At 40.2% G+C, this 15,603-nt stretch overlaps 1 protein-coding gene and 1 long non-coding RNA gene across 4 annotated transcripts in view; one reads left to right on the forward strand and one right to left on the reverse strand.

The window, feature by feature from the left end:
- Positions 1-32: 32 nt before the first annotated feature.
- Positions 33-15,127, forward strand: LOC123348075. Of its 2 annotated transcripts, XR_006573160.1 has the most exons (6): positions 33-152; positions 775-1,035; positions 5,292-5,388; positions 8,376-8,450; positions 12,886-12,921; positions 14,309-15,127. It is a non-coding gene; the product is annotated as an uncharacterized LOC123348075 (long non-coding RNA). The 2 variants fall into 2 exon arrangements; XR_006573159.1 differs by lacking the exons at positions 12,886-12,921; positions 14,309-15,127 and having other exon boundaries at positions 8,376-10,122.
- Positions 3,519-15,603, reverse strand: part of SS18L1 (SS18L1 subunit of BAF chromatin remodeling complex) — a 30,300-nt gene continuing 18,215 nt past the window's right edge. The window contains exons 7-11 of one of the 2 annotated variants that reach the window (XM_044985381.1): positions 14,970-15,071; positions 14,298-14,390; positions 8,442-8,561; positions 6,138-6,265; positions 3,519-5,854 (exon numbers count right to left, since the gene is read on the reverse strand). In XM_044985381.1, the coding sequence (XP_044841316.1) occupies positions 5,828-5,854; positions 6,138-6,265; positions 8,442-8,561; positions 14,298-14,390; positions 14,970-15,071 (470 nt within the window). In that variant the 3' untranslated portion in view covers positions 3,519-5,827. The remainder of the gene's footprint in view (positions 5,855-6,137; positions 6,266-8,441; positions 8,562-14,297; positions 14,391-14,969; positions 15,072-15,603) is intronic. The other variant, XM_044985382.1, reaches the window with a different exon arrangement.

A 15,603-nucleotide genomic window follows, 5' to 3' on the forward strand; every position in this document is an offset into this window, starting at 1 on the left:
TCCTCCCCCTCCCCTAGGTAAGAAAAGCGCGGGGAAAGGATTGCGGTCAAATGCGAGCCCCGCCTAACGGCGCCGGGCGGGTTCGAGCCGCGCGGTCCCTTCCCCTCTTGGCTTTCAGCCGGCGTAATGCTCCCCCCTCCGACATCGCGCCCGTAAGCACGCAGGAGCCTGGGGCTGGGCGAAGAACCAGCTCATTAGGTGGCCTCCAGTCCTGGCCCTGCCCACGGAGCTCGGGGTCTGGCCCCAGCCCTGGGGATGAGTCTGGGGGGACTGGCGGCTGGGCCCCAGGCACAAGCAGAGGGAGTCCTGTGGAGAGAGCAGCCGGCATGTTCTCTGCCCGGAGATGGCCCTGTGCGTGTTCAAAAGCAGCTGTACAAATTCCTTGCTGGGCAGACGCTGATTCTGCGTTAGAAACGACCTAGGGCAGTGGGTCCCAAACGGGGGTTTGCAAAATGTTACAGGGGGTTCTTGGGGGGGGGGGAATCCCTAATGGCAGACAGAGCTGTCCCTAGGGACCCCAGGCAGGAGGGGGCCAGCAGCCCAGAGCCCCTAGACGTCCAAGAGCCAAGCCGAGCAAAGCAAGCGTATCTGTCACGCTGAGGAGATTTAAACTTCAAGACGCCTTATAAGAAATGGAAAGGGAGGTGGATATTTTTTGCTGTTTTTAAAATTAAATAGGCAGCTAGTATTGTTTTTAAAATTATTATGAAGAACAAGTTTAAGCTTTGTTGTAATGTGTGTTGTTTGCCTGGACTGCTCAAGACCTGAATGCAGGGCTGGTGTAACCACTAGGCGGCTGCTTAGGATGCCAAGATTTGGGGGCACCAAAAAGCAGTGTCTGGCATCATGGCAGTCAACTGAGTGGGGCAGGGTGGGGAGAGAGGCCTCCATAACCTGCCCCCGCAGCGAGGGGCGCCACGCAGGATGGTCAGTGGGAGCCTGTCACGAAGCGAGGAGACAGCTGACCGGGCATGGCGACCAGCACGGCCAAGGGACAGAGCTGTTGGGGGAGGCAGGATGCAGTCCTGAGTTCAGGTGAGCTTTGCCCTCCAGTGCGCCGTGCCTGGGGCCGGGCGCAGGCACCTCCTGGCACGAGGGAAAGTGAAAGTAAACCCTGGAGGGGAAAGGGCTGGCGCAGGTGCCACTTCCAAACACCACCCCCCTCCCCGGTGGCACTGTACCAACGTGGGGAGCCAGCCCTGATCCCCAGGGAGATCCTCACCTGCTCCCTGGGAGAGCCGGGCTCTGCCCTCCTTGCCCCTGGGTCCCCCCCGCCGGAGGGTGAAGTACTCAGAGCCTGGGAACGTTTAGAGACCCTGCAAGCTGGGGGCAGTCTCAGCCTCTCTTGCTCATAGGTTCCCCCAGGCCAGAAGGGACCGTTGTGATCATCTCCTCTGACCCCCTTGTATGAATTCTAATGAACAATGCCACATTATGCAGTATTCATTTTTGAAAGTTTATAATAAGCGATGCTCTGGGAGTAGGGAGGGGGGCGCAAGGTGGAAGTTTTGCTTGGGCACAAAATATCCTTGCACCGGCCCTGCCTGAATGCTTCTGTAGGAGGAACTATGAGGTGGCTTCTTAAATACCTTCATGCTGTTTCACATCTGATACTCCTTGATGAAACATAGGAGCCTTGTCTTATAACAGACTTATTTAAAGTGATACAAGCTATGAAAGTGAGATCTTGGAAGAGTGTTGTCATTTTCATAATGTAATAAAAATACTGTAATGATAAATAATAGTGTGTAATAAGCATGTCACAAAAACAAATTTTCTATTTCCAAGATCACTGCTTTTATAATTTAGGCTCAGGTAAAGTAGAAAATCCCTGGAAATACATCTCTACCCTGATATAACGGTGTCCTCAGGAGCCAAAAAATCTTACCACGTTATAGGTGGAATCGTGTTATATTGAACTTGCTCTGATCTGCTGGAGTATGCAGCCCTGCCCCCCCCCCCCTCCCCCCGGAGCACTGCTTTACCGCATTATATCCAAATTTGTGTTATATCGGGTTGCATTATATTGGGGTAGAGGTGTATTCATTTTTAGGAGGGGGTTTGTGAGACTTGACATTTTAGTTAAAGGGGTTCATAGGTTGTTAAAGTTTGGGAACCACTGATCTAGAGCTTTGTCTGAGGGCCCTGAAATCGTCAGTGCTTTCTCTTGTGTTATCTTATCAGGCTCTTGAAATAGAGCCCTGGCCTGGCAAAGATGGGCTTAACTTCACTCCTGGGATATGATGACACAGCAGCTGGGAGGATGCTTCCCACCACATTAGATGCATGCTGGCTCCCAATAAGGTAGTGCACTTAAAAATAGCAGTGATACCAGGGTGGTTGGAACTAGCCACCTGAATCCAATCTTGCCTGCCCCCCAGGTATATATTTGGACACTAGCCTGAGCAACTGCCTGGCTGCCATGGCCACCCTGCTATTTTTAGTGTGCTAGCTAGAGTAGAGCTAGCACGTTTGTCTACCCAGGGTCAGAATTAACCTTTTGGTGCTGTGCAGACCTACCCATTGGAAGGACTGCCATTGACGTCACTAGATGGACTTGCAATGCATAAAGTTAAGCATGTGCATAAATCTTTGCAATATCAGAGCTTTCATCTTCATCTTTTGGGCCTGAGCCTGCTCCCATTAATATCATTAGGAGTTTTACCTTTGACATCAGTGAAAGCAGGGGACTTATCTGCAACATTAAGTTACAGTCTATCCTCCAGAGACAGCCTGCTTCTTGCTTGCATATATATATACCTGCCCCTGGAAATTTCCACTACATGTATCCGACGAAGTGGGTATTCACCCATGAAAGCTCATGCTCCAATACGTCTGTCAGTCTATAAGGTGCCACAGGACTCTCTGCTGCTTTTACAGATCCAGACTAACACGGCTACCCCTCTGATAGTGGAGGATATAACGCTGTCCTCAGGAGCCAAAAAATCTTACCACGTTATAGGTGAAACCGCGTTATACTGAACTTGCTTTGATCCACCAGAGCATGCAGCCCCACCCCCCTCCCCCCCAGGAGCGCTGCTTTACCGCGTTATATCCAAATTTGTGTTATATCTGGTTGCGTTATATCGGGGTAGAGGTGTATAATGCTTGATCTTTGCACATTGAACAAAATTTAGAAGGGATTCTCAAACGGGGTTGGGAACCCTCAGGGGGTGGTGAGGTTATTACATGGGGGGTTGCGAGCTGTCAGCCTCCACCCCAAACCCTGCTTTGCCTCTAACATGTATAATGGTGTTAAATAAATTAAAAAGTGTTTTTAATTTATAAGGGGGGTCGCACTCAGAGGCTTGCTATGTGAAAGGGGTCACCAGTACAAAAGTTTCAGAAACACTGACTTAGAACATCTGAAAACTGTAGTAAGTGTTTTTACATGCAATGAGCTTTACCTAAAGACTATCAGGGGAGGGAGTGTGATGAGGCATTGATTCCAAAAAGTCTGCAATAAAAACTGAATCTCCCATTGTTATTACACTGGTCCTTTTTTAAAAAGTCTTTGCATCATAGGAAAAGTACCATCAATAGGCTTCATAATCAGTTCATTTTAACCTAAACCAGTTTCAAGCATTCTGTATTACAAAACAGAAAATGATACAATTAATGAAAAAAGTCAAAATGCTGGCATCACTTTTTGTTTCCACATTAATACATAAAAATGGACAACACATTAAATAAACATTTTGTTATTAACAATTAGAAATATTAACACCAAAAATCATGTATAAATTAGGAAATAAATGTACAAACTATTTCCAAAGTGCTCTTTCAAATACAGTATATACACAACATTCAAGAAATTCTTAATGTAAGACATTTCAGATAGAAGTAATGTTGCTGTTTAATTTTTTTTAAATGTTGTTCATATTCTCTCAAAAGGATTATATTAGCACTTTCAAAAACCACATAAAAGGCATATTTCCAAGCTGGCAAGGAACAATATTGCATTTTCCTGGCTATCTGTAACATTAACATAGATTAAAAAAAAAATCCTCATACTTCTTTTCTGTGCCTTATCTGATATTTAAAAGTACTCAGTTGTATGAAAACACCAGCAGGAAGGAAAAGAGAAATAAAGAATGAATAAAAATGCTAACTCCATTTCACTGATCAGCAATTAGAAGTGTTAATGCTGCAAGGGCAGAGCTTGAACAACATTTAATAATAAACCATTTAGCTATCAAGTATTAAGATTTTCCTTTTCAAGAAAAACAAATCCAAACCTGAAGCGTGATATCTAAATTTTCTGGGTGGTGTTAGTTTTCAGAATATAAAAATTCCACAACTCAAAATATAATCCAATAAACACTTCAAAAGGAGAAAACTCACAGAAGATATATTTAACTCTATACTCTGAAAGTTCCAGTTAACCTTAAGTTAATATTTCACTTTTTAAAAAAATTTATATTAAATAAATTTTAGCCATTTTAACCCTTTAGTCACAGACAATTTAGACATATTTTACTCAGCAGTAAAAATCCCATTTTTTAAAAAAATGTAAAACTGAATATAAACTACTTTTTACTTTTATTGTTCATGTTGGCTTTTAAGTACCACTGTCCCTATATTTCTCATTCTCCCTCTATAGGTTTTCCTTTAATGGTTGAATCCCATTAACAATCACCTTTCCATATGCATAATGAATGTTCATTGTTAAAGCTGAATTACTGATTTTTCCTTTGAAACAAAGATGGATTTTTTACACCAATTCTAAATTACTTCTATCAAGCTACTAGAGAAAAGCAAAAGCGATGAATAACTGCAGAAAAAGTCAATTTGATAACCTGATTTTATTTACGGTTATAATGCTTGCTAGAAAATCTGAACTAGTAGGGCAATGGAAGAACCAGAAATTAAAGAGCAAACAACTGGCTACCTGGGAAATTTGGCATGAATATTTATAAGTTGTGATAAAATTTGGAGTAGCATATTTAAGACTGGAATGTGGTCACATATTTGTCAGCTAAACATGATATGAAGCAATACTGATTTCTAGTAGACTTACAGATTCATTCCCAGAGTTTTCTTTTATTTCTTTTACCCATGACATATACCATACTTAAACCATACTTTCATGGATCTATAAAAGGTGCTTCTGGATATTCATATTTCCTTGAAAACAGGTTTTGATCATCTCTTCACCTTTTACTACAAAAATGTGGAATTGTGCAGATATTACATTAGAAGACATGGGTAATTAGCGACATAAATTTGCTGAGCATAATGTCCTCAGCAAATGAAATATTACTTCAATTGTTTTTATTTTTGTCTTATAGTGTGGAAATTGATTCAACATAAAGAATGCCCCCGTCTCCATACCGTAAAGTAGTACATTTGAGAGCCATGGATTTCAGAGGCTCGCATATACAACAGGTAAACTGCAATGTATCCAGTTAAACATAGGTTCATAACCTACATTAGAATAACTGCATGGGCAGAGATGTGACTGAGTGATCTTTGTATTTAGCTGGATTGCAGAATATCCTAGCTGTTTCCCAGATCTGGGCACATCATAACTCTGATCAAATGACCCCTAAGCTATTTAGAAACATCAAGAATGGGAAAAAAAACCTCTGCATTGTATCAACATACATACTATACACAGCACCAAATATATCAAACCATTAAAGCATTGTCTTGTTACCAGTAGTGCACTGCTTCATATCCAGCATGAAATGAACACTGTTCACATACAGACGCTGCTTTGTGCTAAGGGGTAACCAACATATTACAATTAATCAAAACTGCCAGTACATCCAGTTCAAAAGATGGATATACTATTGAAATGAATCAGATACAGGAGCTTCTCCCTTTATTGCTGGTAGTTTCCATATTGACCCTGTTAAAAATTACAAAATACGACACATTAGAAGATAATATCATTTCTGTGTCATGCACTCAGGGGGACTGGATGAAACTATTATCTTTTGGCTTACAAAACTGGATGGGCCCAATAATGCATTGCCAATACTAGGGAATCCAATGTGAGTATATGACAATGGATCTGGGTCTTCAACCTCATAGCTTCTCTTGTGTGCAAGAAAAAGCTGATTTCTTCCAAGGCAGAGCTTCCTGAAAAAGGCTAATCCAGACCCTTTACGGCAGAAATTAAGATAATTTACCTGCTCATAGCCATAAGGCCTCTGTTGTTGGGCAGATGGTCCTGTCTGAGAAGCTCTGTAACTTCCATATTGCTGCCCCTGTCCCTGTTGGTAGCTGGAATACTGTGAAGAAGCTCCTTGTGCGGGACCTGCAAAGGAAAGATAGCAAGAACTGTAAGAGGCCAGTATGGCTCTATCAGAAGCTTTTTAATTACCTAAAAATCAAAAAGGAATCCTACAAAAAGTGGAAACATAGATGAATTGATCAGTACAAAAGAGTAGTACAAGCAGGTATGGACAAAATCAGAAAAGCGAAAGCACAAAATGAGTCACACCTTAAAAGGGACATAAAAGGCAATAAGAAGAGGTTCTTTAAATATATTAGAATCAAAAGAAAAAGGAAAGAAGGAAAGTTCAGGCCCTCTGCTTAACAGGGAAAGAGAGATAATAACTGACCACATCAAGAAGACTGAGGTGTTTAAAACCTATTTTGCTTGCTCCACTAAAAAGATTGATTAATGGTGATCAGATACTCAACCCAATTAATGTTAACAAGATGGAAGGAATGCAAGTCAAAATAGAGAAAGAACAGGTTAAAGAATATTTAGATAAGTTAAATGTATTAAAATAAGAAGGGCCTGATGAAATTCATCCTAGTGTATTTAAGAAACTAGTTGAAGCAATCTCAGAACTGTCACAATTATTTTCGAGATCTTATGGAAGATGGGTGACCTCCCAGAGGGCTGGCGAAGAGCAAACATACTACTTCTCTTTAAGAATGGGAGCAAAGAAGACACAGGGAATTATAGACCAGTCAGCCTAACTTTGATGCCTGGAAAGATACTGGAACAAATTAAACAATCAGTTTGTACTAGCCTAGTGGATGGAAACAATAGATGTGATATATCTTGATTTAAAGAAGACTGTTAACTCAGTCCCACATGCCATTCTAATAAGCAAACTAGAGAAATGTTGTCTAGATGAAATTTCTCTAAGGTGAGTACACAACTGTTGAAAGAATACTTGGAGAATAGTTATCAATGGTTTGCTATCAAATTGAGAGGACGTATCTAGTGGGATACCATGGGGTCAGTCCTGAGTCCAGTTTTATTTAATAATTTTCATTAATGACTTGGATAATGGAGTGGAGTATATGCTGATAAAATTTGCAGTGGGGCTCGGGCGGCGCTTTCATGTGTCCAGGGCTCCGGCTGCTGTGGGGAGCCCAGAGCCCTTTAGATCCTGCTGGAGCCCTGCTGCTGCTACCCTGGGGCTGCGGAAGTGGGGCTCCACCGGCGATTTAAAGGTCTGGGGCTCCCTGCAGCAGCTGGAGCCCGGAGCTCTTTAAATCACCGCCAGAGCCCTGCCGCCCCTCCCCCGATATAATGGGGTTTCAGCTATAACGCGGTAGGGATTTTTGGCTCCCCACGACTATGTTATAGTGGGGTAGAGGTGTACCTATAATGCTGCCAAGGTCAGCAAGACCCTGAAGTAATGTACGTTGTAAGTGCCAGTCAGGCAAATCAAAGCTGCTTTTTCCCACAAATGGTCCTTCACGTCCTTTCTCAAACCCTAGGGATATTTCTATTACTTATTGCTTTTTATGCCAATCTCAAAGCCCTGTGACGTGGTCACCATCCTGTGGCTGAGCATGTTCAGACCATTGCTCTTAGAGACCATGAACACCACTACTTGCTGATCAGCAATATGAAATGCTCTCTTCATTTGAGGGACTCAGAGTGCTGCTTCTAAAGTACCCTAATCTGAGTAGAGAGACCATGACCAGCTATCAAGCCTGGATTCTTTACATGGTAGTGGAGAGCATCATCATTTTGTGAGCAGAATGGCCCAAAAATTTCTCGTTTAGTGTGCTAGTGCAAGAATATTCAGATCACATTCAATCCTTTTTCCTCAGCAATTGACAGTAAAGCATATATGCTATTACAAGAAATCTATGTGAGGTGGCAGTGATTTTGTGGGATTCCTTCCATTTTACATTATATAAAAATTTCACATTTATGAAGCCTGAGCACTAGTATAATAACCCACCACCCAAACCTGTAAAAAAGGCAATAATGTGGGGAATAAACATGCTGTCTGTCTACCCAGCTTTCCCAGCCCTTGGTGTCAAGGAGTCAGAGATCCTGTATGATGTGTGATAACATCCACTGGGCTGAACCAGATACTACATGTGTTATAAGTTAAAGCTGGTGCCTTGAGCTACAAAGGGAGATAGACAATTTATCTGTTTGTTCCTAGGTACAGAATGGACAAATTTATACCAAGGATTGCAAACACAAGACATGCCAAAGAAGACTTCCTCACCATATCCAGGTTGTTGTCCTGGATAGTTTTGCTGATTTGGGTACTGTTGCTGTGAATATGTTTGCTGTTGCGCAGCTCCCTGTTGGTATCCTGCCTGTGGCTGGCTATACTGGGAATTTCCTAGAAAGGGGAAGATTGATATAGTTTATGTACAGACTCAGCAGCTGTCCCAATATAGTTGCTGTTCACGCTGAAAATAACTGAATGAGGTTTGTTGATATGAAAAGGGTATTCCTTTAAAAAAGAGCCTGCCTTCCACTATATTTTACTCATCAGTAAAGAGGAGGTTATTCCTCTAGTTATTTTTAGCTCATTTGAAGAGGCTGTGTTTGTTTCACGTATGAAAAAAGTTTTCTTTAAGAAGTCTACATGCACATTCTCCCCTCTCCCTCCCACCAGCTGCTCCCTTTTCCTCTTACATTTTAAACATCAGCTCTCTTTTAATCAAAAATTTAAAAATAAAATATATGTTTTAAAAGAGCACAATAACTTTGTTTCCACACATTACAAATTAGGAAAAATATACACTCCTAATTATATATTTTTCTTTTGATAACACATAAAGACCAAGTAAAGTCTATTCCAGGGGAGGCCAAACTGTGGCTTGTGAGCCTCATGCGGTTCTTTTACAGTTAAAATGCAGCTCTTGGAGCCTCTCATGTCTCCCCATTCTCTGCCTACCAGACTGATTGGGGGAGCTTGGGGCTTCAGCCCTTCGGCGAGGTGGTGGAGCTAGGGGCTTCTGTCCAGCAGAGAGTGGAGTCTAGGGGTCTCAGCCCCATGGGAGGCACCTGCCAGGGCTTGGGGCTTCAGCAGAAATGGGGCTGAAGTCCCGAGCTTTGGCAGGCAAGCCCTGCGGGGATGAAGCCCTGAGACCACCCCAGGCCCCACATGACAGAAGCCTCTAGCCCCACCACCCCGCTGAAAGGCTGCAGCCCCAGGCCCCGGCAGGCACACCCCAGCTCTCAAACTTCTGAAGATTGTAGTATGCAGCTCTGGTCAGTAAGTTTGGCCATCCCTGGTCTATTCAAGTGCACATCCTACAGTTTGTACACAGTCATATTCATGTATTTATTTGGATACTCATAGTATCTAGCATTCTTTAAGAAAACTGACTTTTAAATTTGTGGGTGATCAAAATTTCCCCAATATACCCCAGCCTATTTGAACTGCAAAGGCTTATCCTTAATTCACTAAATTTTATTTTCCATTAAGTTGATATTTTGGCTTTCCTCTAGTTTGTGGTAATCTACAAAAAGCAAGTGGGTTGAAAAGGAAACATTACCACACAAAGCTTCTGTGTGACCAAAACATTGGGCCTGAATCTTCACTCCTTTACAGCTGGTAGTCATTACACTGATGTAAAGTGGGTATAAAATGTTACCCAATCAGAACAGTAGCATTTAACGGCCATTTTATCCAGGTATAAAGAACTACACAAGGTGTGAGGCAAACAAGTATCAGGCGTGTTGACTTTTAAGGAAAATAAAACATAATAGAAGTTAAGGCTAAACCACTGTGGTTTGAATTAATTACTGCACAATGGAGAAACTCTGATCGCTTAAAATAATAAAGAAATTTACTTCATGTTCTATCTTCCTACGTGTTTTTGTAAGACAGATTTTCAGAAATGACATGTATTTTAGATTGCAGGGATCACTTACCTTCAGTACTGTGTTGAATTCTGACACTGGTTACCAGGTTTATTTTATTTTAATATATATATTAAAATTGTTGTAGCTTGGAAAGTTACAAGATTAATTGACTACTTCAGTTTAAGGTATATTTTATGGCGGTTTTTTGCCACTCTGTTTTTCTCACTGTTTTCTTTTGGAGATTAATATGTCTAATTCACTTAGTAATAACATGATGAATTTACTTTCTGTTTTGCAGCTTTTTCTATCCTTTCTTGAGTGCTGTCAATAGGGGGCAGCTGATAATGAATCACGCACAGGGGAATTCCAACTCTCATAATATAATTAACTCAAAATATGCTGGACATTGGAGAGTTGCCAGAGGCAGTTCCTTGTTCCTCAAAAGGAAGTCCTATACAGAATTGTTCATTACACACAAGCTAATTTTAGAATGTATAATTAATTTAAAAGGGACACTGTAAAATTTGGGTGGCCCAAAATTTGACCTGCCTTTTTATTTTTAAGTTAGAGGGGCTTCACCAACCAATTCTTCACAGGGAAAACCCTGACTCAAAGGTCTACACTGCAGTGTAAGCCCAGGGTTAGTAGAATTCGAATTAGCAGATCCTGGGTTTAATGTAGGGTTTGAGCATCTACACTCATTTGTAACTCATTGTTGAACCCTGGGCCCCAACATGGGGTCTGTCTACATTGTATTATGCAGGCCCGAATGCAACCACCCATATCTGAGACTTCCTAGTGCCCTCACAAAATGTGGCTGCTCTAGCCGTTTGTTCATAGTGAAGTGTGGGAAAACATGACCGTGCAGCAAACTTGACTGTCCAGAGGACAAAGGAAGTACGTCAGTGGGATGCTTTTGGTGGACTACCTGAGCATGAGTCCAGATTGCGTATACACTGCAAAGCAATAGGCTCGAACTGTGAGTCCCAGCTTGACTCAGGGTCAGACCCTCCATCCCCGTGGAGTCCTGGGTCCATGCTCTGGATTAGTGTGGTTTGTGTGTAGATGGAAGGAGGGTAGGCTTGAGCCTGAATTCAAACCCTGGTCTTACATTGCATGATAGACATACCCTAAGTCTCCACAACATAGAGCCCACCAAAACTGTGTGACCTGCCTGCTATGCAGGCAGATGTTAACAATTATATAGATTCTGAAAAGAAAGATCCCATCCTTCCCTGGAGTGGGTCTGTTAGCTAAGGAGCAGAACTAAGAGTGAACTGAAGAATTCCCAACAACCCCTCACACATGAAAATTTTGGGGATATGGTCCCTCTGTTCTTCCCACTTTTCACCACTGGAGCAGCCCTATTCTAAATAAACACAGTTAACAGTCTTAGGATGGACAGAGAAGGCTGAGACAACTACAAAGCTCAGCTGTTTTATGTGGCCAACAGGGTTTACATGATGTATATACCAGGAGTCAGGATTTGGCCCTGTATGATTTTGTTTTAAAGCAAATGTGCTTTCTCTTTAAAACAAGAAATTCAGTCACCCAGCATTCAGAGGATTAAATACTACCTTATAATGCACACTGTAATTCCTATATGCTTCAATAGGAGTTATACATTAGAATTTTATGGATGAAATTGATCCATAATGAACAACCCTATACTATGCAAATAGTCTAATAATAAAGAAAAATCAGTAAGGAAACACTTCATTTTCAAACTTCCACAGGGTTACTGTAAAACACAGTAGTGGGTTAAAAACTAAAATGATATTTTAGAAAACATTTCAGATACCTTGACAGAGTCCTCCTGAAATGACTTAGAGTAGTTACTATTTTCATTCAGATATTTAATTATATTCATAACTTTCAACCCAGCTCTATAAATAGATTATATTTAAAATCTGTTTTACTCTTTAGAATCAGATTTTGTTTTTCAAAAACATGCAAAGTGCATTGGCTTTAATTTGCAATTTGTTGAATCCTAGATCTGCATAAATCCCATTTCTTGTGGAGCTCACAGTAGGGGCAGATGGGATGTAAGGGGTTGTTTATTCATCTACATCACTGAACATGCAAATAACCAGCCTACCCCGAAATGGATAGCTTTTCTAATCAAAAACTGTCCCAAAGGTAAAAGAAGAGAGTCTCGATGACAAGAGTGCCAGGACACAACAGCTGGCGTCCCAAGAAGCCCTCCCACTGTATTTGCTTTCAGTTCATAAATAATAATATTCTTTATTCATATTTCCAAGGAAAATAAGGCATTTCATTGTTATGGGACCTACAATTTTTTATTGGAACTATTAAAACATTTAAAGGGAAATCCAGTTTGCAAATTTGCAAACAACAAAATGAACGAAGTCTCTACATAAAAGTTGGTTTCCTCAGATGAGATGTCGTAGTAATTTAATTTAAGTGATTCTAGTGATTGAGCTTCCAAAAATGTTCAGGCAATGGGGTCATTAAATTGGCTGAAAATTCTACCATTCCTTTCTGGAATAAATATGCTGAATCTTGCTGAAATGACATAGTGATATAGTGTCACTATTATCAAGGAGGAAAATAAACCTCATTATACTGAAATTAAATTATCTCAGCCAATCAGTAGTGCAGGAGGCTGTGGCACTACTGATGTGTGATATTCAGGTTTTTCTCATGCTTGATTTGCAAAATCACAGTGGTACAGATTTTCAAAGGCATTTAGGTGCCTGACTCCCATTAACTTTCAAGGGAAGTTAGATACCTACTTTAAAATCTTTCCCTATATGATAATTTCTCAATAACTGTACTGTGAATATACAAATCTTTCTACTCTAACTGCTATAATCCCTTTGCTCCAGGTGGTTCCTGTGGTAAAAAATTTGCCTGCAACAAAGGTACCTGCTACCGTCTCTTCATCTTAAACAGACTAACTCCAACATTTATATGAAAGAAAAAGCATATTAAAAAGCAAAGGAAATGTGGCTGTCATAGTGGTGACGGTGAAATTGTAAGGTTTCTTTTTAATGTTAAAATCCTTTGATTAATTTCACTCACAACCATTTCTCTCCTCTCTTATCCTCCCTCTTTGTTCCCTGTTGGCCAGCAAGGCGTTTATCCCCAGAATAACTGATATATATTTGTTTACTTGCCGTTTTGAAACATAATGAAACAAAAAATATTAGTTATTCAAGGGAGAAGAGCTTCCTTGACCTGTAAAAAGGGAGTGAGTCAGGGTAGGGAAATGAAATAAGAGAACAGGAGGAGGAAATGAGGAGAGAGAATAATACTTTGGAGCAGTTTGATAGCCTATACCAGTTTTTGTATTTTTTCCCTCTTTCTAATTTTAAGTTTGAATATTTAATTATACATTAAATAGTAATAACTCAAGTGCTTCCTGTTAACTTGATAGGAACAACAGGCCTGATTCCACAGCCTTTACTCATCTCAGTAGTCCCAATTATTTAAGCTGCTGGGTCTTCTTTATATTTACTTCTACTGCGCCTCATTATTTGCTCTGCTTCCAATTTTAGTGCTGTCTGAAAATTAAGAAATATGAGGCCATCATTTCATCTCAGTTACAGGTGTGAAACCCCATTCATTTGTGCTTTTGGCCAGTTGGCTTTTCACAATACCTAAAGACCAATATGCCTTCCCTCAATTTGAAAAAAAGTTTCTATCTATAGCGACTATTTGTTCCCTAATCTTAAGCCATTTTTCTAACTCTCGCACCTTAGTTTACTTCCCCCACAATGATCTCTGACCTTAACAATTAATATATTAAGAGCCACTTATATCTCAATTTAAAGTTAAATGAAAACACCATACAGCATGTTTTTTAAGAAAAGAAATAATTGTGGTATTATAGCTAATATTTCCTCACACATAAAAAACTTTCTAATATCTAACACTATAACTGCAGCTAGTTCAGCTACACATGTTCTGTTGTCAGCAATGTGTTGTTTAGTAGTGCACACAAGGCTTATATGTGAGCTAGTAATCATTAACCTACATAGTCACTAACATTATCTAATGTTGTGCATAGTGTTTTGAGATATATATAATATAAAAGTTGCTATACATAACTAAATTCTATTTTATAGACACTTCTGAGTAACGTTCAATATAGGAAAATATTTTAGTCTAGCAGCTGAGCAGTGTTTGAATTCTGCAGAAATGCTATAAAACAGTTTTCATATTTTTCCTAAGTAGACTTAGTACTTTATGTAGCTTAGAGCTTTTGTTTGCATAGATTGCAAATATATCTTCTCACCTCCTTCATAGTAATGCTGTGTGGAGTCCTCAAATGACCTGTCATAGCTCTGCTCGGTATAGGATGACTGCTGATATGCATAATCACCATGACCTGCAATCAGACAGTAAGAAAGAGACAAAATGGACAATGTTAATCAAAAAGGTTCATCTGAGCCATAGTTTGTTTTGGCACATGTATTATATAATTGTTTGTGTTTGTATTACAATGTAGAGAGTACCTATTATGTTTTATACATAATTAAATAATTACACACACACACACACACACACACACTTTAAAGTCAGATAGCTTCACAGATTAGGCCAAAAGAAAGAAAGAGCTCAAGTGGGCAAATCTGAGGTAGATAGCTTGCTGGTGAAAATGACAATGCATTTGCCAAGTCTGAAGTAGCACTCCTTGCTAAACTGAGTGTGTACCCTAGCCCAGGAATTCTCGGGTAGGCTTTCTGCTCTTTTCAGGATGCAGTTGATAATGGTGCTACGATGAACATGTGTACACAGAATCGTATGTATTGGGAACAGGAGTTGCTGGCATTTCAGGTTGGAAACAAATCTTATAGGTTATTTGGTTTCCAATTTTTTAACTCTTGGATGTGGCTGTCGTACAACTCAGTACCACATCAAGCTCTGCTGCATCAATTTTAGAGTTACTATTACTCAGCAAAATTACCATCTGGATAATATTGCTGGTTCATGGGCTCTGATGAGCCTTGTCCATGGCTGTACTGTTCACTGTAATACTCCTCCTGCCCCATGTACTGTTGAGAGGAACCTGTAAACCAAAAGGAAAGAGAGAGAGAGAGAGTTTTAAGTAGCCCATGAACCCAAAGGGAGATTTTTCATTATTTAGATATTCTTGAAGTGAACAGTGTTTTCTTCTGGGAGAAATCACTTGAGTTTTATATGTTCAGAACTGTTTCAAAGATGTTTTTTCTCATTGGAAAGGAAAACTGCTTTTGCTAAATCTGAGAATGAAAGTTTAATTTAATATTAGAATTGTATAGTTGTCATAATAGAGCAAGAAAAACCCTACCAGCTGACATAATTAATCTACTTGCCTGAGTTGCCCAATAGCATAAAACCTAAAGGAATCCTGTGCATAACAATATAGTTAGCATTAAATGTCTATGAGTATCCAATCAGAAAATAAACCAAAATGTCATAATTTAAATTCATTTTACATCAGAATTGGTCTAGCAGTTTCTTCACTTTATATAATGGTTTCCAAGATGTTTTCAGTCACGACTGATAGTGGTGAAATTATCCTTTGGTGCCTATTGGAAATAATTTTCATAATAATTTTA

Source organism: Mauremys mutica, chromosome 13 (genome assembly GCF_020497125.1).
Source record: "Mauremys mutica isolate MM-2020 ecotype Southern chromosome 13, ASM2049712v1, whole genome shotgun sequence".
In the NCBI taxonomy this organism is placed as follows: Eukaryota; Metazoa; Chordata; order Testudines; family Geoemydidae; genus Mauremys; species Mauremys mutica.